At 41.0% G+C, this 25888-nt stretch overlaps 1 protein-coding gene across 2 annotated transcripts in view; it reads left to right on the top strand.

The window, feature by feature from the left end:
* The window catches only part of COG7 (component of oligomeric golgi complex 7), a 4201489-nt gene that overhangs the window by 2213295 nt on the left and 1962306 nt on the right, over positions 1–25888 (top strand). For both annotated transcript variants that reach the window (XM_044089821.1, XM_044089822.1), the window contains exon 10: positions 16588–16704. In XM_044089821.1, coding sequence (XP_043945756.1) covers positions 16588–16704 — 117 coding nt within the window. The remainder of the gene's footprint in view (positions 1–16587; positions 16705–25888) is intronic.

Genomic DNA, 25888 nt, shown 5'->3' with positions numbered 1-25888 from the left:
ATCTGTTGTTTGCTTAAAGGGAGATGCCCCAGGAATTTGTAGGTTTTTTACCCTTTGAGTTGCTGCATGGGCATAGGGTGAGGGGACCTCTAGATTTGATTTGAGATGAGTGGGAGGGTGAGTGTGAATCCCACAAGGCGTCTGTTGTGGTATATGTCCTAAAACCTCAGGACAAGGCTAAGGAAACTCATGGGCTTGCCCCAGGAGAACCTGGCAGAAGCCCAACAGCAGGAAAAAGGTGTGGTATGATAGGAATACTCGAGCTAGAGAGTATGCTGTGGGGCAGCAGTTTATGGTTCTCATTCATGTCAGACACAACAAGCTGCAGGCAGCTTGGGAGGGGAGCTTAAAAGTGGTAAGGACGGTCAGTGATGTTAACTGTATGGTACAACTGCTAGGCAGGAGGCAAGGGCACTAACTGTACCATGTTAACATGATGAAACCTTACCATGACAGGGAGGCCTTAGTGCTAAGTATTGGCAATAGGAGGCAGAAGGAGTCTGACAGGGATCTTTGGCTACAGGGAGCCAACCAGCCAAATCCCAAATTACTACAGTGGAGAGCAGGGTTGTAGGTATATGATAGGACAGTGCAGCACTGTACTGGGGCCAGCAATGCCAAGGCAGCTGGAATCTCAAGACAGGGAATGGGGTAATGTATTCCCAGATAGTCAACCCTCTCATGCAGAGTTTCTCAAGGGTCACTTGAAAAACTAGCTTGATTTTTTTTGGGGGGTGGGTGTCATGAAAGGAGATACTGCCAGCCTGTCTGGAATTTTGTAAATAATTATATGTCATTTCTGAATATGAAAATGATTCATATGCTTGAGTTACAAATGTATTAGAACTGTACCTTGTCTGTATATCAAACTGCTGGCCCAGAAGTGTGTGTAAAGTACTGAGCTTGAAGATGTATCCACATTGTACCCTACTGGAAAAGAACAGAAATGTTCTTGAAATGAACACTATTATAACTGTAAATGTATATAAACAGTGGAAACTGGAACATAGAAGGTTAACTTGCAAAACTTCAGAAAAATGGTTGAAATTAAATTGCTTTATAACTGCACTATAAAAGTTGGTTTCAATGCAGCAAGGAGATAGGATGTTAAAAACTAGGGAGGCTTCTGCATTGTCTTGTACGTATTCTATTGTTTTATGTGTCCGAGCAGCTGCAAAGATCTGAGGGCTATGTGTTTTATACAGGGAAATGCTAAATACTGGTAGTTTCTGACAATGGAAGTTTAGATTGGGAACTAAGGTCAGGTGACAAAAAGTGATGCTATACTGCAAGCTACCCAGCAGTAATATTTGATATTAATTTTAAGAAGTCTCTAAGAGAGACTAGGCATGTTTATATTTTGTCTTTGACCTGGCAGCATCAGGTAGAAACATCCACTCACCACATTTGTCTTGCCTTGCTGTAAGTAAGTTAACTAGGGCACAGTAATTTCTTTTACATTCAGTAAGGAATATAGCAAAGATTAGTGTAGATGTTGTCTGTATTTATCTGAGACTGTCCTGCAATGTTGTTTTAAATATTTCCTGTGATTTTTGAACTCTGTCACTGTGAAGACATATTTAGTATTGTCTTGTTCTTTTACTGTTTATTATTAAATATATATAAACCTATCTTTGTGGCTGTTATTTATGAGGCATATTTAAGCTCTTAGAGTACTTGCATATTTATTTGGTGAGACTGTGTAGGCCACTCCTAATAGCCTTGCTCTTGGTCAAACTACAATTTGGATTAATAGTAACATTACACAGTAGGATTGGACACCCTTTGTTAAGGGCCTTAAAGTAGCTGATAAGGGGCTCTGGTGGCAGTAATAACTACTTTTTTGTCTGGGCAGAAGGGGGCATAGCTAGTAAACCTGTGCCAGCCTTTCCCAGGCGTGTGTGTGTAAAACAAATCTCCAACAGTGTGCGTGTCAGCTTGTTGGGCAGGGACATGAAGCACTGGTTGGAGAGCGAGTGTTGGAGCACTGGGCATGGAACCCTGGCTAAGGACTCAACTCTGTAGCTGTGCCAGTGGGGAGTCCTATTGGGGATCTGGAGAAAGAGGGAAAAACCAGCCGCAGACTGAATGTGGTCTCTGTGTGCTCTTAAGGGAAATTGCACTTTACTGTGTGTGTACTTGTCATCCTACCATTGTGTACGTTCCCCATGTTGCCAGTGGTGAGGATTGAGACTCCTTTATTACTGGGCCATTGTTAAGGTGTCACAGAACATATAAAATATTGCATGAAAACTGTAAGAATCAACAGAGGAAGTTAGAAAGGAATGGGAAAAGAGACTGAATAAACACTTAACAAAGAAGCAATTGGGCATATATGTATGTCTCCCAAATGTGCAACAAAGTCTAGAAGATTTAGGAGCTTTGCTTAGAAGTGTTTACATAGGTATTTTTATACCCTAAGTAGATTCCAAAGAATTTCTCCTCGTGTAGACAGCAAATGTTGGAGGTTTGATGGGGAAGAAAGAGGTAACTGGGAATATATTTTCTGGGAGTGTAATGAGTTGGCAGAATTTAAAGATTCCCTGAAGTCTGCTCTGTTAGAGATGCTGGATGAACAAATTGGTGTAACTAATTAAATGATTTTTTGATCTGTGATACAGACTCAGAATTGCCTAGACATAGGCCTTGCTGAGTCTAATTATGATGGCTGCCTAAAAGCAGTAACTAGAAAATGGAAATCAAAGTCTAAACCATCTTTACTAGAAGTAGTGAAGATAGTAACAGAGAGATAAAACAACTGAAAGTGGGAGCTTTAGAAAAGGGTAGGAGCCAATTACATAGTAAAAAATGGGAAGCATAGGATCAATACATACAGAAGAGGAATGAGGTTTAAAAGAAGGCAAGATTTGATGGAGCTATGTAATGGTTGACTAACAGTGACTGGATATATTATAAGTGATGTATAATGCTTGTAGCTACAGTTGTGTCAGCATGGTGTGTAATGTATAATGTTTGCAACTGAGATAGTTGCGGTATGATTTATTTTCATTTATATAAATGCAAGATTTCCTATGTGATAGATGATAATTTAATAATGATGTTTCTTGTTTAAAAAAGAAAGAAGTAGACACAGTGGAGATAGCAGGAACAGAGACAATCAAGGAACCAGCAGCATAACTACTAGACAGGGGCATCAGGTGCTGACTTGTCGGTATGGGAGATGAAAGCAAAAAAACCTTCTGGAACAAGAAGAGAGACCTGATTCCATAGATCTGGTGATAAATGATCACTCTGATGAAGTAAAAGCCATGGTTAATGCTGCAGAGGTACTTCTTGATTGCTTGAAGGAATAGCTTATTGACATGGAGGAAAGGTCCGGGTGAAAAAAATATGAAAATTAGTGGACAAAATTGCAAAGATAAAATAAAATGTTGAGCATTTGGTTGAACATCCCAAAGTGAGAGATTAGGACTGAAATAGCCCAGTGAATGACTTGGAAGACAGGACAAGACAGCAGTGATTAAACCACTCCTATCATTTTGTGTTCCAGATGTATGAGTTAAAAGAACAGATCCTACAGCCAGTCTGGCAACTGGAGAAAAATCTCTTTGCTGGGAACAACAAGTTTTCAAAGACCAATTTTATTCTTTTGAAACAAGGAGAACAAGAGTGAGCATTTATACCAGTGATTTGCCTATGTGAACAGAAGAGTCTTGGGTAGCAAATGAAAAATTCCAGTGGTTCTTTACATCAACTTACAGGAATTTTGTGGATCTTAAAGAGGCACTGGCTGGGCTACAAAAAACTGTCAACCATACATTGTTGCAGGAAGATGAAGGTCGAGCACACCAAGGAGAGAACAGTAACTTGATTTTGAAATAGGTGGCACAGATTAAGACAAGCAAGGGAATATCCCCCCCCCCCTTTTTAAAAAGTGTAACAGGTGTTAAACTTCATTAGCCAGAAGCCTTCTGTGTTAGCCTGTACTTCAGAGAAGTAGATACCAAACAGGAGAGTTCCCAGGACTGAACCCTGTGGTACTCCACTTGTCACTGGTTTGAAGTCAGGTTTGGAGTCTGCAACTTTTACAGTACGGGTTCTGTCAGTGAGTCAGTTGGCGACCCATCTTATGACGTAGGGATTTATACCTAGTTTAGTTATAATTCCAGAATGGGGGATGGTGTTGAAAGCATTGGCAAGGTCAAGATAGGCTGTGTGAACCACCTTACCCTCATCTACGGCTTTGGTGACTGCCTCAAAGAGGCAGTCAGGTTCAGAAGGCATGATCTGCCTTTCACAAACAGAACTGGGTGGGGTCCAGAGTTTGGAGGTTACCAATGTCTTTGTTTATGAGTTCCATGATGATACGTTCAGTGGCCTTGCAGATCAGGCTAATATGGTGATAGTTCCCAGGATCAGTGGTGGCTCCCCCTTTGCGGAGTGGGATAACTGTTGCTGTGTGTCATTCAGTGGGCACAAAGCCTGACGTGAGACTATGATTGAACATGGTGCTTTGGTGTGGAGCCAGTTTGTTCTGAAGTTTGTGTAAACGCAGCCTGGGGATGTTGTCCAGTCCCATGGATGCTGTGTTTTTGGTTTTAGAGAGTGCAGCTTTTACCTGCATAGATGTGATTACAGGGACTCTGCATTCTTCATGTATAGATATGGGCCCTTTAGGGGGTGAGAGGGGGGGTGTAAAGTTAGCATTGAACCTATCTGCCAGGATGTTGGCAATATCAGTTGGTTCTGAAATTTTCTTGCCGTTGTGCTGTAACTCAGAGCAGATCTGTGTATATGTGTATATATATATATATATATATGCGTGTGTGTATATATATATATATTTATATATAGAGAGAGAGAGATATGGGTCCCTATCTGTTGATAGTTTTCAGAATCTCAAAATTCGATTGAGTTTTTGAAAACCTGAAGGTTTTGAATGGAGATCACTGTACAGTGCAGATAAAGAACTTTACCCTTTTCCTCACTGTAGTGTGATCTCTGAGTTGGTATATATAATTTGCAGGGGGTGTAGGGGTTTGCCCCCTGCAAAAATGTAAAAAAGGTAGATATTTGTGTTTTTTTTTTTTTCCAACCTAGACCTATATAAATATATATATATATATTATATATATATATATATATATATGTATATATATATATATATATATATATATATATATATATATATATATATATATATATATGCACACACACACACACACACACACACACACACACATACACATATAGATCTGGACTACAGGAATTTACTTACTCAGCTCTTATTTCATTAGTTGAAAAGTTTATCAGTGTTATTGCAGGTTATACCAGATGTTCATTGTGTTTCACTGTTGCAGTCATTACATTTGGGTAATCTGCTGGCAGGTTACCCTCAGTCGGCCTGATTAACAAAGTCTTGGGTCCTGCGTCGGTTGCTGTCCCTTCTTCCATGACGTCAGGTCGTCAGGGGTATAAAACATGCAGCCGACGCCATTACATCAGTCTTTCTTACCGTGCAGTACCCGAAGCAGAAGCAGTTCGCAAGTGCCGGTCGGCCGACTCCTGAAATTTTCGTTTTCGAGTTTCAGAACCAAAGTCTTCAACTTAAAGCTAAGTACCCCGTTGGGGAAACTTTTTCTTGCTCCTTACCGATGTCAGTAAAAGTTAATAATTGTATTACTTGTGGGAAGCAAATACCTCATAAGGATTTTCATTTGTACTGTATTCCTTGCCTAGGCCGTGACCACAACATACTTTGCTGTCGGTTTTCTGCTTTATTTAATCAGCGCATTATCCATCGTTGGTACATTTTTGCTTCTTTATTTCGGTTCTCGGTTTAATTATGCAGAAATGAGATTGGTTAGCCACCCGACTACCGGAATTCCAAAAAAACGCAAAGAAAAAGACAGAGACAGGCAGTTGAGGTACAAAACTGCCAACAACGCTTCTAAGCCAGTCACCAGTTCGCTGGTACTCAGTGAGGCGCTTTCGCAGCCCCTGATAACTGCTACTTCTGATTTGCAGGCCTCTACTGAGATCCATTTGGAGTCCGGTATGCCACGAGATGCTTCACATATGGAACCCGTGGATGTCTGTACCTTGGATGGGTCCGGAGCCGCTGAGCAGGCACTGGCTTCTGAGGGTGAATTCAGGCCTACAGATTTACATATTAAACCGACTCCAACTTCAGTGCTAAGGCCTAAATCTCGATCTATGTCTAAAAAAACGACGCCCAGGCCACATGTTCAGGCCCCTATGCCTAAAAAACAAGTGATCAAAATGGCTGAAGATTTAATTACTCTAATCAGGGGTAGTCAACCTCCCCCCTCCAAGAGGCCTAGGATTGAATTTGACTATGACTCTTCCAATGATCTGGATTTGCCCATACCTACTTATGAGGACTCTGATGCAGAGGATTCCGTTCCCTCTGCTTCGCTGCCTGAGGATTTTTCCTTTGGGGAAACTTTATGTACCTTAAGGGAGCATTTCCACTCAGAAAGTCAGGATTTCTCTGAATCCAAAAAGAGGCTTGGGGATTTCCTCCTCCTTCCTCAGCATAGGCCTTTGGCTATACCTCCAGTGCTAGATATTGTTGATGTGTTTTCGGAATTCAGTATGGCCCCTGATTCCTTGCCCCCAGCCCCTAGCAGACCAGACAGGTACGACAGGTTTCCTGAGTCCCACAAATTCCTTTTCAAAAATCCTCTTGCGGACCCTGAAACCATTTCTCAGGGGCCCCAAGGGCATTAAGGCTTCTACTGCTAAAAATCCTATCCCTTCTGATAGAGACTCCAGGGCGCTGGATAGATGGGGTAAAAAGGTTTATACTTCTGCAACCTTAGCAATCAGGGCTTTAAACTGTCAATTTCATATACTAAAATATCAACGGCATATCATGGGACTGCTTAAACAGAAAATGATGTTGATTTCTGACTGTGTGGAGAATAAAGATTTACAGGATTTATTGCATTCAGCTGAGCAAGTTGGCAAACATACTTTACATTGTGGCTTTGATTCTTTAGAGGCCTCTTGTAGGGCTGCTGTTACTGGGTCTGTGCTTAGAAGGCATGCTTGGCTTAAGGAGCAATATCTGCCTGATCATGTTAAAGCAAAACTTTTGGATGCTCCTTTACAAGCAGGAATGCATATTTGGCAATAAGGCTGAAGAAGTTCTAAAAAAGATGGAAGATAAAGCTAAATCTATACAAACTGTGAAAGATTTCTTTCAAGTGCAACCTCCTAAATTTAGTAGGCATTGGCCTACTAAGAACTGGTCCTTTCCAGCCCCTTCCAGAGCCACTACGGCCAAACCCAGACATTCCAAAACCACCAGATTTCAGTCCCAAGGGACTTTCAGAACTAAGCAATGGGGTGCTTCCACTGCCAAATCTGGAAACAGCAAGGCACCACCCTATGGTAAACAGTCTCAATGACTTCCCTTTGAAATTACCAAGCACTTAGCTCTTAGCCGCCCCTTTGGGGGGGGGACTGGCTTTTCATTCAAGAAACTGGCAACTTATAACCCAGGACAAATGGGTTTTAAATATAGTGTCCCAGGGATACAGATTTCATTTCCACACGCTGCCAACTCCAAACGGGTTGCCAGACCTGCCCCCAAATCAGTGGGCAGAGGCTCAAAAACAAGTACTTTCCCTCCTAAACATGGGGGCTATTCAACTAGTACCAGAAGAGGAAAAGGGACAAGGTTTCTATTCCAGACTTTTCCTGGTACCCAGAAAAGACAAATCATGGAGTCCAATTCTGGATGTGTCTACTCTAAACACCTTTCTGGACATTCCAAAATTCAAGATGCTGACTCTTCACCATTTACTTCCTATGCTAGGCAAGGATGCGTGGTTGGCAACTCTCAACTTAAGAGAGGCTTACCTGCATATCCCAATCAGGGAATCTTGCAGACGATTCCTACGCTTCAAAGCAGGCTGCACGCATTGTTCTCTGCACTGCCCTTTGGCTTATCTACTGCTCCCAGGGTATTCACAAAGTGCCTGGCTCCAGTAATTGCATTTTGCAGGCAAAGAAATATTCAAATATATCCATACCTGGACGATTGTCTAATTCAGGCAGAAAACCAGGCCATTCTTCTAAAACATCTGGCATTTGTAAAAGGACTTCTAATCTGTCTAGGGTACATCATAAACGAAAAGAAATCTCAACTGGTACCCTCTCAAAAAATTACATTCCTGGGTGCAAGCTTGGATATAATTGCCCAGATTGCTTTCCTTAAGCCAAAAAAGCAAATTCATTTGGTGACTTACTTCAAACAGGTAGCCACAGGTGGCCACAAAAACCCTGCTATCTGCAAGGCAAATACTGCAAGCCTTGGGGTTCATGGCTTCATGCATTCTTCTAATTCCATATGAAAGACTGCATATGAGGAAACTTCAGTGGTACTTAAAAAGTTTATGGAGTCAGCATTGTCACAGCCTGGAAACTGATTCCTATCATACCTTGCCTGTGCCTAGAGTTACTATGGTGGGCAGAGGCCTGCCACCAAAACAAGGGACTGCCATTCACACCACCCCCTGCCACCCAAACCCTAACTACAGATGCATCAGACTATGCATGGGGGGCTCATCTGGCAGGGAAGTGCATTCAGGGCAAATGGAGCCCAAATCAAATGCACTTTCATATCAATCAAAAAGATGCTAGCTGTACAGAATGCTCTGACAGCCTTCAGGGACTACCTTCATCCAGGACAATTGCTGATAAAGACGGACAACACCACGGTTATGTGGTACATAAACAAGCAGGGGGGTACACATTCCTACCCCCTCTGCAGACTAGCCATGGCATTGTGGAACACAGCCTTGAGTTACCAAGTACAACTACAAGCTCAATTCCTGCCAGGAAAGCAAAATGTTCTGGCAGACAAACTAAGCAAAAATCTCATGGACCCTCACGAATGAAAACTGGAACCACGGATTTTAAACATATTAACATGCAAATGAGGGAGCCCAGACATAGATCTTTCTGCCTCACCCCAGAACTACCAGTTGGACAAATTTTGCACAAGACCTCATCACAAAAAAGCCTGGAAAGTGGATGCTCTGTCCTTCAATTGTAAAACCTATCGGTCTATACCTTTTCCCCCTCTGCCTTTGCTCTCCAAAGTTCTACTAAAAGTCAAACAGGACAAACCAAAAATGATTTTGATTGCTCCAGACTGGCCTCACCAACACTGGTACCCACTCCTGCGCAGTCTGTCACACATTTCTCTGTGGCACCTGCCTCAGACATTGTCTTTACTGTCTTAGCAGGAGAACCAAATTCTGCACCCTCAGCTCCAAACATTGAATCTTGCAGCTTGACTAATCACTTAAATTTACCCTTAGCATCCCTCAGCAAACTTGTGATGGTTGTCATTTTGGAGGCGAGAAGACCTAGTACTAGAAAATCTTATGCTGACAAATGGAAAATATTCTGTGCCTGGAATCAGTCTCAAGGGATGAGCACAGCAGTGCCCAATTTACCTCAGATTTTGCAATACTTAACTGAGATGCTTCACAAGGGCCTGTCTTTTTCTTCCATAACAATCCATGCCTCAGCCATTTCAGCTCATTACAACACACACACACCCTCTTCTCTCATCCTCTTCTAAAGCAGTATCTCAGAGGGGCCAAAAACGTGAGACCACCCAGGAGAGCTCCAACCCCTGCCTGGGACCTTAATTTTTGTATTGGAGAAACTGACTCTACCTCCTTTCGAGCCAGCTGCAACTGCAGAATTAAAATTTCTTTCCTGGAAAACAGCCTTCCTTTTAGCAATCACTTCAGCTAGAAGGATATCTGAATTACAGGCCCTTATGGCAGTGGAGCCATTCATCATCTTTAATGCGGACAGAGTGTCACTCAGGACCCATCCATCATTCATGCCCAAGGTGGTATCCAGTGTGGCTCTTAATCAGTCTATTCATTTGCCAACTTTCTTTCCCAATCCATAGAACAAGGGAGAGCGGATTCTGCATTCACTGGATGTACACAGACAACTTAGATTTTACTTGGACAGGACTAAATCTCGAAGAAAATCTGAACAACTGCTGGTAGCATTTGCTGCAGGGGCAGAGGGGAAGGCTATTTCAAAGCAAACCATTTCTAAATGGATAAGCCATTGTATTAATTTCTGTTATAAGCACCATGGAAAACCTATCCCCCAGGGGATCAGATCGCATTCCACCAGGGCTGCATCTACTTCGGCAGCCTTTTTCAGAGGTGTTCCTACCAGGGATATTCTAGAAGCTGCTACCTGGAGTTCAGTTCATACTTTCACGAAGCATCATCACTTACCAATTTTCTCTAAATCCAGAGCTGGCTTTGCCACTGCTGTTTTGCAGGGCCTTTTTGCTGGTCCTAATGCTGCATAAATCCATCCTCCTAACCTTAGCTTTGGGAATCTACCCAAATGTAATGACTGCAGCAGTGAAACACGAAGAACATAGTACAGTTGTGTACACTTACCATAAATGTAGATGTTTGAGTGTATTCACTGTTGCAGTCCTGGTTGCCTTCCATCCAGCCCCGTTTTTCTTTTACTATACCTCTTCTTTCTTTTATTATGCTTAAAAGCCTTTTTGGTGTATTTGCTTTTGTTTAGAGGTATATTTTTGTGTTTCTAATTTTATATATATATATATATATATATATATATATTTATATGTATGTATATATATATATATATTTTGCTCCCCATTTGGGGGGCACCTGATATCTGGGGCAAGAAAAACTGATTTAATGGTGTCTGCTGCATGTTTTATACCCCTGACGACCTGACATCATGGAACAAGGGACAGCAACAGACGCAGGACCCAAGACTTTGTTAATCAGGCTGACTTAGGGAAACCTGCCACAGATCACCCAAATGTAATGACTGCAACAGTGAATACACTCGAACATTTACATTTATGGTAAATGTACACAACTGTACTTTTTGTTTTCAGTTAACATACATATGTATGTTTATTTATTTTATTTTATTTAACATTTGTTTACCGGAGAAGGCCAACTGGCCTAGTTGCCCATTTTCAGCGGAAGGCCGGGGAGAAAAGCTCCACATTAAATATCATAAGGACACACAGTAGCACAATACAAAAGAAAAAGCTCCACATTAAATCTCTTAAGGACACACAGTAGTATAAGAGTTAACAGAGACAGCAAAGATATACAAATCATAGTATTTAGCATTATAGCCACTGGAAATTGCCACAAAGCATTTTTGTCAACTAACATTTGAAGAGTTACAATCATTTTGTCAAAGGACAAGTTACAGTTAGTTTTCAAAGGTTCTTTTTACCACATAGGTTCATAGGTTAGTACTAAGCTAACTGCCCTTGTGAGCCATTTTAAGCCTAGCTAATTACCAATATGAAAATCAAACCTTGCACCTTGTGCCTTTAAGGCAAACACCTTAACCATTATGCCAGCCTCCCACCCATAGATAAAGTTGAGTGAGCAGTAGTAGGAGAGAGTATGAGGAGGAGAAGAAGATTCAGCCTGGTGAGGAGCAGGATCATATCCAATTGTCATGTAGGTGGCTCTTGAGTAGTTTTTTGAACTGAGTTGGGCTGGATGTGTTTGGTATGTACTGAGGGGTAGAGTTCCATATTTTGGAGATGTTATTAGAATACGGAGTCTCCAATGCTGCTGTTGGATTTCATAACTGTTAGCAGTAGTTTATCAGAGGTTCTTAGGACCCTGTTTTTCTGGTGAATTTGAATTAGGTTGTGCAAGGCTGGGCATTTGTCAGGTAAGTGAACTATGGTGTGGGTTAGGGAAAGTTGGTTTCAGGTTGGGAAGTTCTAGCCATATGAGTTGTTTAAAAGCAAGGCAGTGATGGGTTCTGTAGGGCAGATTGGCGGCAAATCTGGTTAACTTGTGGGTAGCATGATTCAAGCTTGTTTAAGTCATTTTTTATTATGTTGGGGATTATGGGAGAGGCGTAGAACAAGGTGGATAGAAGGTGGGTCTTGGCAATTGCTTGCCTGGAAGAGTTGGTTAAGTAAGGCTTTATTCTTTAGACAGAAATAACTTGGGTCTTTTTAATGGTATATGATATGTGTTTGATGAATTTTAACTTATCTATGATGACACCTAGTAGCTTAGTTTCTGGGATGGTTTCAATTAGGGTGTGATTGGATGAGTTTGTTTTGTGGTAGTTGTTATGAAACAGCATTACTCTAGTTTTGTTGGGATTTAGGATGAGCTGATATTTGTCTAGGAAAGATTCAATGGCCGTAAAGGATTGTTGGGTAACTTCTTGTAATTGTGGAAGGGTGGTTGCTGTGCAGATGACAGTAGAGCCATCTGCATATTATATAATGGTAGCTTGGTTAGTTGCTGTGTGCAGATTCTTGGTGAGAACTGAGAAGAGTAGAGGCCCAAATATTTACCCTTGTGGCACACCTACTGTTATGGGAAGCAGAGAAGAGTGGTCATCATGCCATTTGACCACTTGATGGTGGTGAGAGAGGTAATTTTGGAACCAGGAGACAGTATTTTTAGACATGTGAAGGGATGCCAGCTCAGATGTAAGCTGCTTATGGGTCACTGTATCAAATGCCTTTGACATATCTAGAAATAGTTAGGCAACCATTTGGCTGTTGTATTTTAGTTGGTTAACAGTGCTGGTGAATTTGAGCAGATCAGTGGTGGTCGAAATCCGTGTTGTGCATTGGCAAAGAGTTTATTGGTTAGAAGGTGTTGCATTACTTGTAAGTGGACACATTTTTCTAAAATGTTAGAGAATGGAGATAGTATGGATATGGGTCTGTAGTTGGACAGTTCTAAGGAGGAGCCCCCTTTATGGAGAGGACTAACATAGGAGATGGGATGTTGATCCCATATCACTAACTGAAGCTGATGCGATATACTTGATTTTCTTTTGCAAAACCAAAGGTGTGCATTATAATGCTCAGGGTAATTAGAAGCAATAAAGATAGGGATGATAAGTATTGCTGAAAAGTTGTCATTGAACCAGTTTGATGCAATTAGATATTGCTACATACTGTAACCACAGTGTGATGGTATATAAATACTGCTGGTAGGTGATGAATATTTTCTTTTTATTTATTTATTTTTTTTTTTGGTGAATTATTTTTTCCAAAGTCCCATGCTAATGCTAAAAGTAACTTCCATGTTATCTCTGCAAACACTATTGCTATTGAAATAGTTACCCATACCAAGTTGCTTGGAGTCACCATAGTTGGCAACTTAAAGTTTGATCTTCATATACAAAACTGTATTAAAAAATCATTAAAAGTTAGGCCTACTATACAGAGCAAACAAATTATTTATTTCTTCTAGTAGAATCACCCTGGATAAGTCTCACCTTTTACCCTCTCTTCTCTGTGGCTCACCTGTTTTGAATGACATCCAGATCTCTCTCAAATAACAACTAGAGCAATGCTATAAGAAGATAGATTTGCAGATAATTTGCCACCTAAAGCTCATCATTGCTCTGCATTATGTGCTCTCAGCTGGTTAGAACTCCAGCATCAACTAGCCCAGATATGACTTATTCTAACCTATAAAATGCTATATACCTCCTCTACCTGCCCTTCTATGTCCTTAGTAGTTCATCACTGTCTCCCAAATCGCAGCTGCACTCTCAAGACGAAAGTCTGCTTGAAATGCCTGAAATCTATAAACAATAAAAAGTATAATCACACTGCATAGCCAAACTATGGAATTATTTCCTATATTCAGTCAGTACTATATCAAGTCTCCAAGTATTTGTCTGCTCTCAAAGAATTTCTAACTAACTCAAGGCTATGTCCTTCCTTTCCAAGCCTCCTCTTATGATTTAAGTCAAAAAATACTTTACATTTTTGCTAACTTTTCTCATCATACTATCTAACTATACCCTTTCAGCAGATGCCCTCTTCCCATTCTTAGAATGACTCATATCATCTTTTTTTGATTGTCTTAACATAGTAGGCTATGCTTCTAATACATTTATATATACTGATTGTCGTGTTTAATTGTATTTTTTCTTTTATTATTATTACATCATTAGCGTCACCTCATGTTTTATTGTATTCTATGTATTCCACTGTCAAATTATATGCATACAGTATATGTTTTTTAATTACATCTGTACTATTATTTTATTCAATACTATTTAACTCTCTGGAGCTTTCCTCCATGGGCCTCTGCTGAAAATGGGTATTTATTACCCAGTCGTACTTAGATCTGCACCTAAAATTGCAGTATCTCCTTGTTTTTTTTGAGCCCCCCCCCCCCCCCCCCGTTTCATCATTATCCCTTTCCACTTTGAATTATAGATTTCTGCTTGTGCTATGCATAGGAGCCTTAACTGAGTATCTCTGAAATATCCCATTCAAATCTGGTAATCCCAACCACCTTGTTCAATTGAAAGAATCAGCTTAACTCACTTGACTTGTAGCATCTTCCCTTTTTGTTTGATGGCATTTTATTATTGAAGGAGGAGTTAATGCTACTTCAGGTACTTAAGATTTTTGAGGAGTTTGAAAAAGAGGTTTGGCGTATCACTCTTAAGAAATCATTGAGAACAGTGGTTGGAGGAGGGGGTTACACAAGCCAAAAGGGCTGCCATGATCAAAATTAGGGGAGATATGTGTAGGTTTTAAGGTATGTTCAACCGTTGTCAAGATTAGGAGGAGAAATTGGGAAAAGCTTCTGGATGTGATACAGGGATTGTTGGCCAGTATGCTGAGTGGGAGAAAAATAACAAGTCAAGGTGTTAATGTTCGTAATGCATTTGTTAAAATGTTTTGATTAAACCAAAGGCAGTATGACTGGGGGGGGTACAGTAGGTGTGACAGCTCTGTATGACGAGAAAAGAATAGAATGGGTCAGGAAAGAATGAGAACCCAAAAGGCAGTGGGAAAATGGGATATGCCTCAATATAAGAAGTGTGCAGTGGCCGTGAATATAACGCACAAGATGAGAGGTATGGAAAATGAAAAGATTAGATGGAAGATAGGAGGGTATAAAAAGAGAGGGAAGGTATGGAATACATTTAGGGAGGTGGATAATCAACAGAGGTAGGAATGAAGAAATTCATAAAATAGAAGGTGAGAATGTGAATACCACAACATATTAGAACTATGTATTTGATGTAGCAAATATTTGGAAGGCATTACTTAAGGTATAGAAAAAGAAATGATAGAATGAATATATAGAGTAAAGGTATATAATGGAAAATAGAGAATTAGCTAGTGACTGGATGTACACTGAAATATGGTAATTAGAGTTTGAAGGAATCTGGCCCAGTGAGAGATTAGTATACAGGGCTGTATCATTTGTGATAAGACCCCAAGGTTATCAGGAGGAGGAGGAGGGTCACTGGGAAAACCCAATGTGTGGAGATGCAGATAAAAAAGTAGGTAGAATTCATATGTATTTGTATGCAAAGTAATGCTGAAAAGAATGGAATGCATTAGAATCAGTATGGTGAAGGGTTGATGAGAGATTGCCAGGCATTTGTTAACCTGCAAATGACAAATGAACATGCACTCCCATAATGCGTCCTGACCACTGCAGTATGCCATTAGGTCTGCATTTTCAGAGCAAGAGATTTGTCTGCCGTCTTAGCATCAAGTCAGATATGTTTAAAGTGCATGTAAGACTCCAGGTTGCACCTTGCTTCCCTCGCTGCTTGTGATTTTCAAGGACAGAAAATCTAGGTGCAGCCACTGTTTAAGAACATATCTGTTTTGTGGACATGATGACTTCATATTTGTTATTTGGCAATTACTATGTCCTCTTGGCATCATGATGTCCTCTTAGCTTCAAGTTCCCCTTCTAGTTAAACATTAAAATATAAATCTAAGACTTAGTGTATGTAAGTCTGCATTTTTGCAATTTCAGTCTTGCACTTGAGTATCAGAATTTAAAACTTGTACCTAAATATTTGAGTTGATTTAGCTGAGTGAAATTGCACTTGTACAAGATGAACTCTGTATTTTCCAATAATAGTATTATTAGTAACTTAAATTTGCTAGAATGCTGGACTCCCTCAACCATTGATTAAAAAGTACCACCACTGCAATGTCCTATATTTTATAGTATTAATGTGTTCCATAAAAGTAAACATGTTATTAATTATAATCCTTGAAAGCATTACTGCTGTTCGGGATTAGTGAAACATCAAAGAAGAATAATGCCAAAAGTCAAAGTGGAAAGAATGTTAAAGTTAGCACTTTTGATTTGTGAAGTTCATATATATGTTTACAGATGAAGTGTATGGGAGCTGTTAATTGTGTTAGCAGCATATGACTAACTGCTATACTTTGATCTAGATAGCAGGAAGAATGCATGGTAAGTGCAGTCCCCTGTAGGTGTGACAGTTGAACATTCAAGAGTCCTTTGTGGGGGATGCGCTGTTAGAATACCAACTTTGGAATGATGTATTCATCTGCTGTACTATCTTTAAAATACTAATGTTGTTCATCTGCTCAGACTAGTGCATCACACTCAAGTGATGGACCCATGTAACTACTGAACCCCCAACCCCCACCCTTAGCACTGGTAAACAAGCCACTTTTTACCTCTGCTAATTCTGGTCAGAAGTTAATAACAAGAAAGATTTGAATTCCCTAGTAATGCTTGCAATATTTTGTTGTAGGTACGTATCTGATGTCGCAAACACTCTACAGTCCATAAGAACAAAATGCAGATTAGAGGAGATGCCGGATAAGTCGCATTTTCAAGAAGACTGGACTGCTTTCCATAATTCAGTCAGGTAAATATGCTTCTTTGTAAATACGAGTGAGTCAAGGAATGAGTCTGAGCTCTGAAATGCTGTTATGAGACTGAAGAAAATGTATAACATGCAAGTCTTGAGAATTAGTCTTCACTGCCCCCTTATTACTGGGTCAGTTATGTTCCCACTGGAAACTTTATGGACAACTTGGGGGGGGGGGGGTTAGTATAATTGATGGTTCTTCACACAGCTGATGCAACATGGAGAGTAGCAGACCATAGTTCCATGAAAATGTTCAAAGTTCTTAAAACTGCTTAGTGTGTCGCTGCTAACTTGACAATTCAATGTTTTTCTCACTTTCCTTCTTGTGTCTTGACAGTACATTATTGTTCTTATTTTTTGTTGTCTTGCTTTTATATCTGAATTAATGTCAGCATTCTAGAGACCTGGAAGGAAAAAGGTTGGCTGCCTTGTTATGCTGGTATATGCAAGGATGGATTGTGTAGGTTACCACCAGTCATGCTCACTTAGCATCAGACAATTTTTCTTACACTTATCCAGAATTTGCGTCATATTCAGAATTTGAGTCATATTCATGAAGTGTGTTACATTTTCCAGGGTGTCTTGTGCTGTAGTCCTAATTCATGACTCAGTCAGTGGGATTAGGGTTTACTGGAAGCAGTTCACAAGCTTAGAGATGTGCCCTAGTTTAAATCACTCAACAGGTGAGGTAGACCTCATAGGTGTTTCTCAACAGGTAAACTGGGGATATGTAATGATTTCATCAGTGAGGGGTTATTAGAACTGTAAGGTGTAACATATGAGTTAGTTTTTGTTTGCCCTGCTTTTTGTCCATCAGAGTCGGTGTAGTCTCGTCCCATTTCCATGATCAGCACATGACACTTGCATATTTATGTGGCACTGCTAATAGATTGTCTTGTCCTCTCACTCATCACAGTGCAGTGCATCCTCTTCAATTTTGGCGTCATTTCACCTGAGTTGTGGCTTGCACCATTTTAATATTATGTTTTCCGAGATATTCAGTTATGTTTAACTTTTATTAAATATATTTTATTTCATATAGATTTTAGAGGACTGCTTTATTTAATATTTTGTCTGCAGAATCTCTTCTGTATTTTTAATGTGCTATACTGTATTTTTTATTTCAAGCAACTGGGCTGAACTAGTGATCTGATGTAAATTTTCAGTCTGTCCTCAACTGATGGGTTTGGCTCTGATCCCTCGGATCCGACTCAGCTGTTGCAAAAGTTTGTGGCAACCTAGAACTGTTAAGCTTCTCCCTTACCCACTATACACCATCTCCAGTTACCCCAGATCTTTCTTGCCACTTGAAAGTGAAAGACGTGGTTAACTGTTACTCTCGAGCAGCTAAGTGAATTTTTTTCTTATAAAATGAGTAAATAGCTTAAGTTCTTCTTTACTGTTTGAAATTTCTGGCCATGTGCATCTTCCTTGCCTTCTGCTTGCTTTTTCTGTACATTAGGTATTCTTTTAAGTACTGTAGTTAGTATTTCCTTCCCTGACTACTTTCCAGTAGCATATTGAATTACCATTGTTGGTATTCCTTTCCTTCTCCCTTTTCTTTCACTCTTAGTTTAAAAAAAAATGAGAGTTTGTTGTGCTTGTTAACATTTAACTTCTTAGAGATTTAATTGTTATGGCTGAAAAAGAAAAAGGACCAGCTGGGTTCAAGAAGCGTTTAAAATGTGGAAGGAGGATTGTACCATTTGCCATGGGTTTAATCCCAGAGCCATTACTGAAAGGAAAAATAAGTAGATTCTTAAAGGAATGTTGCCTTCTTTCTTTGAAGAGGCTTTATCTGGAACTTCACCATCTGAAAAGTCTCCCTCTCCTAGCCCTTCAACCTCCTCTTCTAGAGCTTCGGATCAAGGAAGTAAAAGGACTTTTGACTGATTCTGCTTACAAGCTGGATCACAAAAAGAAAATGATAAAAATATTGGATCTGACCTCACCATTGGATCCGAAACATAAAACAAAACTGAAAGTGGATTCGACTTCAACATTGGATCCGACACAATAAAAAAGACAAGCTATGGATCTGACTTCACCATTGCATCAGACACATAAAAGAGAAGAGACAATGGATCTGGCAAACAATGGATCCGACCTCACCATCAAATCCGAGACATAAGAGAACTGAATTATCAGATCAGACCATGTTGGATCAACTAACAGCTCTGTCAGTCCAATTCGCCTTCCAGGAACCAAGGTATGCACCATCAATAGATCCTGTACCTTCAATAGTACCTTACCCCTTTTTAGAAAGATCTGAGTCTCCATCAGTATTGCCTACCCGCTCTTACAGAACAAGATGTGGTGAGATTTGTGAAAATGATTCTCTCAGGGAAGAGGCAGTCAGGTATTCCATCGGGTCCTACCCCCTTGGGTCTAGAGGTCCAATCTTCAGCTTCATCAACAATAGTTCCTCCTCTGACTCCTTTCTTAATCTCAGAGCCCTTGGATCTGAGCTACTCAGCTTCATCTTCCTCAGATCTGAGGACTTTTTTACCTCGGATCTGAAATTTGCTCTCAGCACTTTGGTTCAGTCAGATCTGGAGAGCTGCAGAGGTGAGACTACACTGTTAGATTAATCTGAGGTGTTGGAGTCAACTCCAAGATTTTCAGAGCCATCTCTACGCCTCGGGCCCCAGCAATGGTCAGTTTGGCTGTGAATTCTGCCTCAGGAAGGGTGTCCTTGGAACAGGGGGTGACCATGGTCCAGAAGCTTGCCTTCTCAGATCCTGGTTCCTCTTCTTCTCTGGGGCAGTTGGCCTTTGAGGTTATGAAGAGAGTTTTGTCTGCTCCTGTAACACAGATGGTTTCTACCCCCCTCGGATCCTCAACCAGTGATCTTACCATTTCTGTGCAGAGAGTCTTACCTCTCTTCACCACAGAGACAGCTGGTACTGAGAACCCAGACTTCCCAAGAGGGTATCCCTAGTTCTTCTGATATCTTCCCAGAGCATCCTACAGGGGAAGACTCTAAGAAGAAAACTTGCAAGGGGAACACTTGGATTCCCCAGAATCTGTCACAGAAGGTACAGATTTTGATGAAGATGAAGGGTCCCCAGGGTCACCTCCTGATAATGTCTCATTTGGAGATGTTCTTGAGATCCTGAAACAGAGAGGTGGCTGGAAGTCTAGCAACCCTTCTACTGATGAATCTGTACTCCTGAAGGTGTTTGTTACTAGCCCATCTACCTCCTGAGTGATTCCGCCTGCCGAGGAGCTCATTAACTTGGGCTCTCAGCAGGTTGGAATGATCCCAACACCATTGAGCCAATTCCTAGGAAGCCTGACAAAGTCAAGACAGCTCCAGAAGATAAACAATTTTGGTCCAAGGGTTTGCCAGTTGATGCTATGGTCATGACTGCGGCCACTGAAAAGGAACTTGTGGAGGAAAGTTCCTCTATTCATCCTCCCGACAGGGAGTCACAGATGATGAACAGATTTGAGAAGCATGTCTACTTCAGCTACCTTTCCCTAAGGTCACTGAACTATTTGGCACATTTCACGAGACTTCAGAGGGATCTGATTAAGGATCTATCAGACACCCTCTCAGGATCCATTTCTGAAGAGGTGCAGACAACTGTCACTTCTCAGATGGTTACCCTAAAATTGATATCCAATTCTTCTATGAGGCTTATTTCTATCATAGCAGAAGGAACCTCCAGAGCAGGGGGCTCGAGCATTTCCATCAGGTGATATGCCTTGATGTGCTTATATGACTCTGCAGAATCTTTTAAGTCTCCATTCATTAGTGCTCCTTTTGAAGGCATGTCTCTTTTCAGTCCTGAGGTAAAAGATTCATTGTCCGGGTGTGAGAAGGATGTAAAGACCCTTTCTGCCATGGGAATACATTTTTCTACCCCTCAAAGATCCCTTTCGTGGAATCACTGAGGCAGCGGAAAGATGTAGTTCAAATAAATCACAAGGTTCTTTCCAGAACACATGTGGAGGGTTTTCCCCCAGAGGCAGAGGGGGAACTCAAATGGTAGACGCCACCCTCATGCTAGAGGAAGGTCCACAAAACCAAGGGTCTCAATAAACCTTACTTTGGTAGACCTTTTCAATGCTCCTGAAATGGGACCCGCTTGTTCCCTTCTGGAGGCAGTCGGTGGTCATTGATCCCTGCACCAGAGTGCCTGGCTAGACATAATAGATACTTGGGTGTAGAGGATCATTTCCAGAGGTTATATAGTACTTTTTTTTCCTTTGTCCTCCTGATTCAAGAAAATTCACAGATGTTCCAGCCAATCAGAGGGAAGAAGCAGCAATACAAATATGAAAGCTGCTAGACAGAGTTATCCAAGAGGTCCCCCCCCCCCGACCGGATGAAATCCAGAACTTATTCAAGATTCTTTTTAGTGCCAAAAAAACCAGGAGACTGGAGACCAGTACTGGATCTCAACATCTTAAACAAATCCATTGGAAAAAACAAGTTACAGATGATCATTCTTCAGTCCATTCTGCTATTTTTGCAAAAGGACTGGATGTGCTCCATAGATCTTTAAGATGTGTACTATCATATAAAAATGAACAGGTGATCCAGGAAATGTTTACACTTCCAACTGGAATTCAGTCACTACCAGTTCAGGGTTCTTCCCTTTGGTCTCACCACAACACCCAGGGTGTTTACCAAATGCATGGCAGTAGTAGTAGTAGTAGTAGCAGCAGCACACTTGAGACTGCAAAGATTCAGTGTGTTTCCATATTTGTATGACCGGCGCTTCTCTGTCCTGACCTGGCATTACCTGCTTATCGCAAGAGAAAAAGTGATTCAGACTTGCACACTACTAGGAATTACCATAAACTATGAAATGTCAAAACTAGAACCAACTCAAAGTCTAGAGTTCATAGGAGCACGGCTCGACCAACACAGTCAACTATGGCCGCTCTTCCTCTCAGCAGAGTTCAAACAGTAAGATTACAAGTGAGCAAGATAATTCAGAGTATCAGTCTCAGCCAGCTTGGTAGGATCAGTGGCAGCAGCGATAACATTACTACCTCTATCCAGATTTCACATAAGAATCCTTCAATGGATGTTGGCATCACAGTGGTCAATACTTTACTAAACATTATCGCTCCAATATTTGCAAAAGGAATCTAAAGTGGTGGGTTCACTCAGAACAAGTCTTGCAAGGTTGTCCATTCATTCCCATTCAGACCAAGGTCATAGTGACCACAGATGCTTCCCAGTTGGGGTAGGGGGGGCATTACATGGGAAGGACAGTCCAAGGCATATGGTCCCCCGCAGAGGTCAATTTGTATAGCAGTGTTCTGGAGTTGAGAGCAGTGCCTTTAGCATTGCAAACCTTTTAAACTGTTATCTCTTTAGGAACCATTGTGATTCAAATAGACAGTATGTCAGCGGTTTGGTACATCAACAAACAAGGAAGAACCAGAGCTTTTACCCCCTGTGTTCAGAAGCACTCTGGGTTTGGCAGAGGGCGATCTCTTCCAACCGCTTTCTCATAGTAACACACATTCTGGGGAAGTCCAGCGTGCTAGCAGACAAACTGAGCAGGTGCATTCTGTTACCTCACGAGTGGTATGTCAACCAGAATGTGATGGAAATGATTTTCCAGAAGTGGGGCTGGCCTTGCTGTGATCTCTTTGCATCTCCCTTAAACAAGTGCAGCAACTATTTTGCCCTACCCCCCCCCAACAGGTGGAATCTTTGAGAGATACTCTTCTCCACGATTAGCCACCTGGTCGGCTTTATGCTTATCCTTCGATTCTCTTGATTCCATAATCTCCACAGAAGGCTGCAAGGCTGTTGAGCAAGGTTATCCTCATTGCTCTGTATTGACCTCAACAGATTTGCTGTTTGCTTCCCCTTCCTGTGGCCTCATCTGATTCATCAACACTGGATTTTGGAACAAACTCCGGATCTGCTGTCCCACCCGACGGGCTTGATATAGCTGGACATTCAGAATCTCAAACTGACAGCTTGGTTTCAACATTTCCAATAATTAATAACCAGGCAACCTATGCTGTCATCTCCTGTCCTCCATATTTTGTTATCTCAAACTATCCACAGGAAAGCTTTAATGCTAGTAAATTGAAAAGTTTTTTACACTGGGCAGTCCAAAATCAAATCATCCCCTTTTTCTGCCCTGATTCATAGTGTTCTTGAATTCTTGACGCTTCTTTTTAATCAAGGAGTCAGTTCTTCAACAGTTAAAAGTTCAATTTGTTAGTGATTGCTAACTTCCATATATGTTTGGATGGTTTCTCATTCGTTTCTCATAAACTTTGCAAAGCATTTGAGTGGCACCCTCCAAATAAGACACACCTTTTAAAGACCCTAATCCTCCATGGGAACTAAATCTGGTACTGCAAGCCTTGGTTCATCCACCCTTTGAGCCTGCACATGACTGTGATCTTACATTTCTTTGCTGGGAAACTCTGTTTTGGTGGCAGTTACATCTGCCAGAAGAATTTCTGAATTTCAGGCCTGATCTGTCAAGCCTCCTTGTTTAACATTCCTTAAAGATACAGTCACACTGCAAACTGATGCGTCTTTTTTTTGCCTAAAGTTGTATCAGAGTCTAACATTAATCAATCAATTTATCATTTTTTTTCCAAATTATGCAAACAAGGGTAAATATGTATTGCATTTATTAGATGTCCATAGACAACTGCATTTCTATTTACATAGAACAAAGGACATTAGAACTACAGATGAGTTATTTGTTTCATTTCCTGATGTGAAACTGGGTAAACTAGTGACCAAAGTAACTTTAGCTAGATGGTTTACTGGCTGCATTTCGTTTATTTGCAGTAAAATGGGTGCTCCTTTACTAAACCAAGTATGTGCTTATTCAGCCGGATCTGTATCAACTTCATCTGTTTTTCTTTCAAAACCCCCATGGATGACATATGTGCAGCTGCAACTTGGGCTTCCCCGCATACTTTTATCACTCATTACAAACCGGACTTGGTTTCTAGAGGTAGAGCATCAATGCCCAGTGGTACTTGGGAACATCATTCTTTGAAACTGTCCTGGAATTTAGGTAGCTGAGGACTCTGTCCCATCAGTTGAGGACAGAATGAAAATCAGATAAAGAAGTTATGTGCTTACCATAACGTTCCATTTGTGTTGTCCATATTCATTCTTCCTCATCTCCCCACTCACCAACCCTCAAGCCCTTTGTCTTCCTAAAAGAGTCAACAGATGCAATAGTTTTTATCTACTTCAGGCATGGCAGAGCTCCAGATATGGCCTTAGTTAGTCCTTGCTGTGTCTTGTCTTCATACCTATAATTTTTTTCTAAGAATTTTTTCTTTCTGCTATAGTCAGCAAACCAGATCTGAGGTAATTGAGATTGGTGCATTGTGGGTAAAGGAGAAGCTCGAGAGTTCCAGGCTGCCACGAGCTTTTGCAACGGCCAAGTCAGATCTGAGAGAGAGAGGATCTGAACCTATCAGCTGAGGAAGAATGAAGATGGACAACACAGATGGAACATTATGATAAGTACATAACTTCTTTTTCTACTTCATTTCACAAATTTAAATAAGTTAATATTTTGATTACTTTATACATACATATTTTCTCTCACATCAGTTTTCAAGTAAATTTTTTCATTGTCTTTACAGATAATGCCCATAATTGACCACTTGTTATTTTACACTTTGGATTTATATTTTCTGTTTCCTCTTACTTCATGTTAAGTTGCATGGGCATTTCTTACATCGAGATGGTGAAGACTTGAAATCATTGCTTTCCAGCATATGTGACTTCAAGATAGAGCTACAAGGAGTTCTATACATAAGGTTTTTTTGTTACGAGGAGGGCATACCATTTCAGTTACTCCATAACAGAGGTGCATTAAGTCATTTTTCAAGTGGCAAGGAATTTTTCTCACCAACTTCAGCATTGCACTTTGTCATGTACCTGCATTCATTGTTTCCAATGAAATCACAAGGATCTCGGGGTTGTAAATTGGAGAGAGACCACCCTTAAAGATATATGGACCTTGGGTTTTCAAGAATGATGAACTGAAAAGTTTTCCCCATAAACATTTAGATCTAGGGATTCCCTTGGTTGGCATAAATCATAAAGAATTGCAATGCTGGATAATCCTAGCTTCATTATGATTTCTCTAGCTAGACCATCATAATTGTAGTTATCTTCATAGGTAGGTACTAGGCTATCGGCCAAAGGGCCTAAGTAAGCATAGCCAGCAAGGTTCCTTGGCTTACTGTGCCCATGTTGAGCAGAGCCACAGATGTGATCCCCGGGGTGTATTTCCTATTTCCCATCCACTCATCAAGATTTTTCTTGGAGTGCTAATGAGGAACTTTGCTTGACATAGATGGGTATCTTGTTCCAGAGTATAGGAAGTCTCTGGTACAGGAATCTATCCCTCCAGAATGTCTTGTTTATTGTGGTGACAAAGTCTAGGTCCCTAGAGCATGTAGCTCGGAGGGATTGGGATTTCTTTAGGTGTAGTATGTCCAACAGCTCTGGGTTTAGCATAGCTTTATATGTTAGGCAGAGATCTCCTCAGAGTAGGCGATATGCTACAGAGTAAAGCTGGAGTTTTTTGAGACGGTCAGTGTAGGGCATCTGTTTGAGGCCAGTAATCCTCTTTGTGAGGTACTTCTGTGGCCTTTCCAGCTGCTGCAGCTGTCTTGTGAGGTACATTCCAAAAGGGCCATTGTACTCTATAATGGGTCTAATGAGTGCTGAGTAGAGGGGAACAGTGACCTCTTTTCCTGGATGAGATCTCTTTTGTGATGAGGTGTGGCACATAGAAGGATTTCCTGACTACTGTGGCGATGTGATTATCAAAGGAGAGACTACTCTCTGCCTGGGTCCCAAGGTCTCTTATCACACATTCGGCATTAAGTAGACTGCCTTTTATGTGGTAGTTCATGGGTACAGAGTTTTTACCAAAGGGGACGACAATGCACTTTTTGGCATTGAGCTTGAGGCCATGTCTCTGACACCAGGCATCTGTCTCAGTGAGGCCCTTCTGTAGGATGTCCACATCATTTGGGGACTCGACTATGGCTCCTAGACTGCAGTCATCTGCAAACTTCATTAGCCATAGGCCTTTTGTGATAGCCTGTACTTCAGAGAAGTAGATAAACAGGATAGGTCCCAGGACTGAACCCTGTGGTACTCCACTTGTCACTGGTTTGAAGTCAGATTTGGAGTCTGCATCTTTTA

Source organism: Protopterus annectens, chromosome 12.part0 (genome assembly GCF_019279795.1).
Source record: "Protopterus annectens isolate FY-2018-M chromosome 12.part0, PAN1.0, whole genome shotgun sequence".
Taxonomy (NCBI): Eukaryota; Metazoa; Chordata; order Ceratodontiformes; family Protopteridae; genus Protopterus; species Protopterus annectens.
Note: the sequence above shows the minus strand (reverse complement) of the source record. Positions and strands in the feature narration are given on the sequence as shown.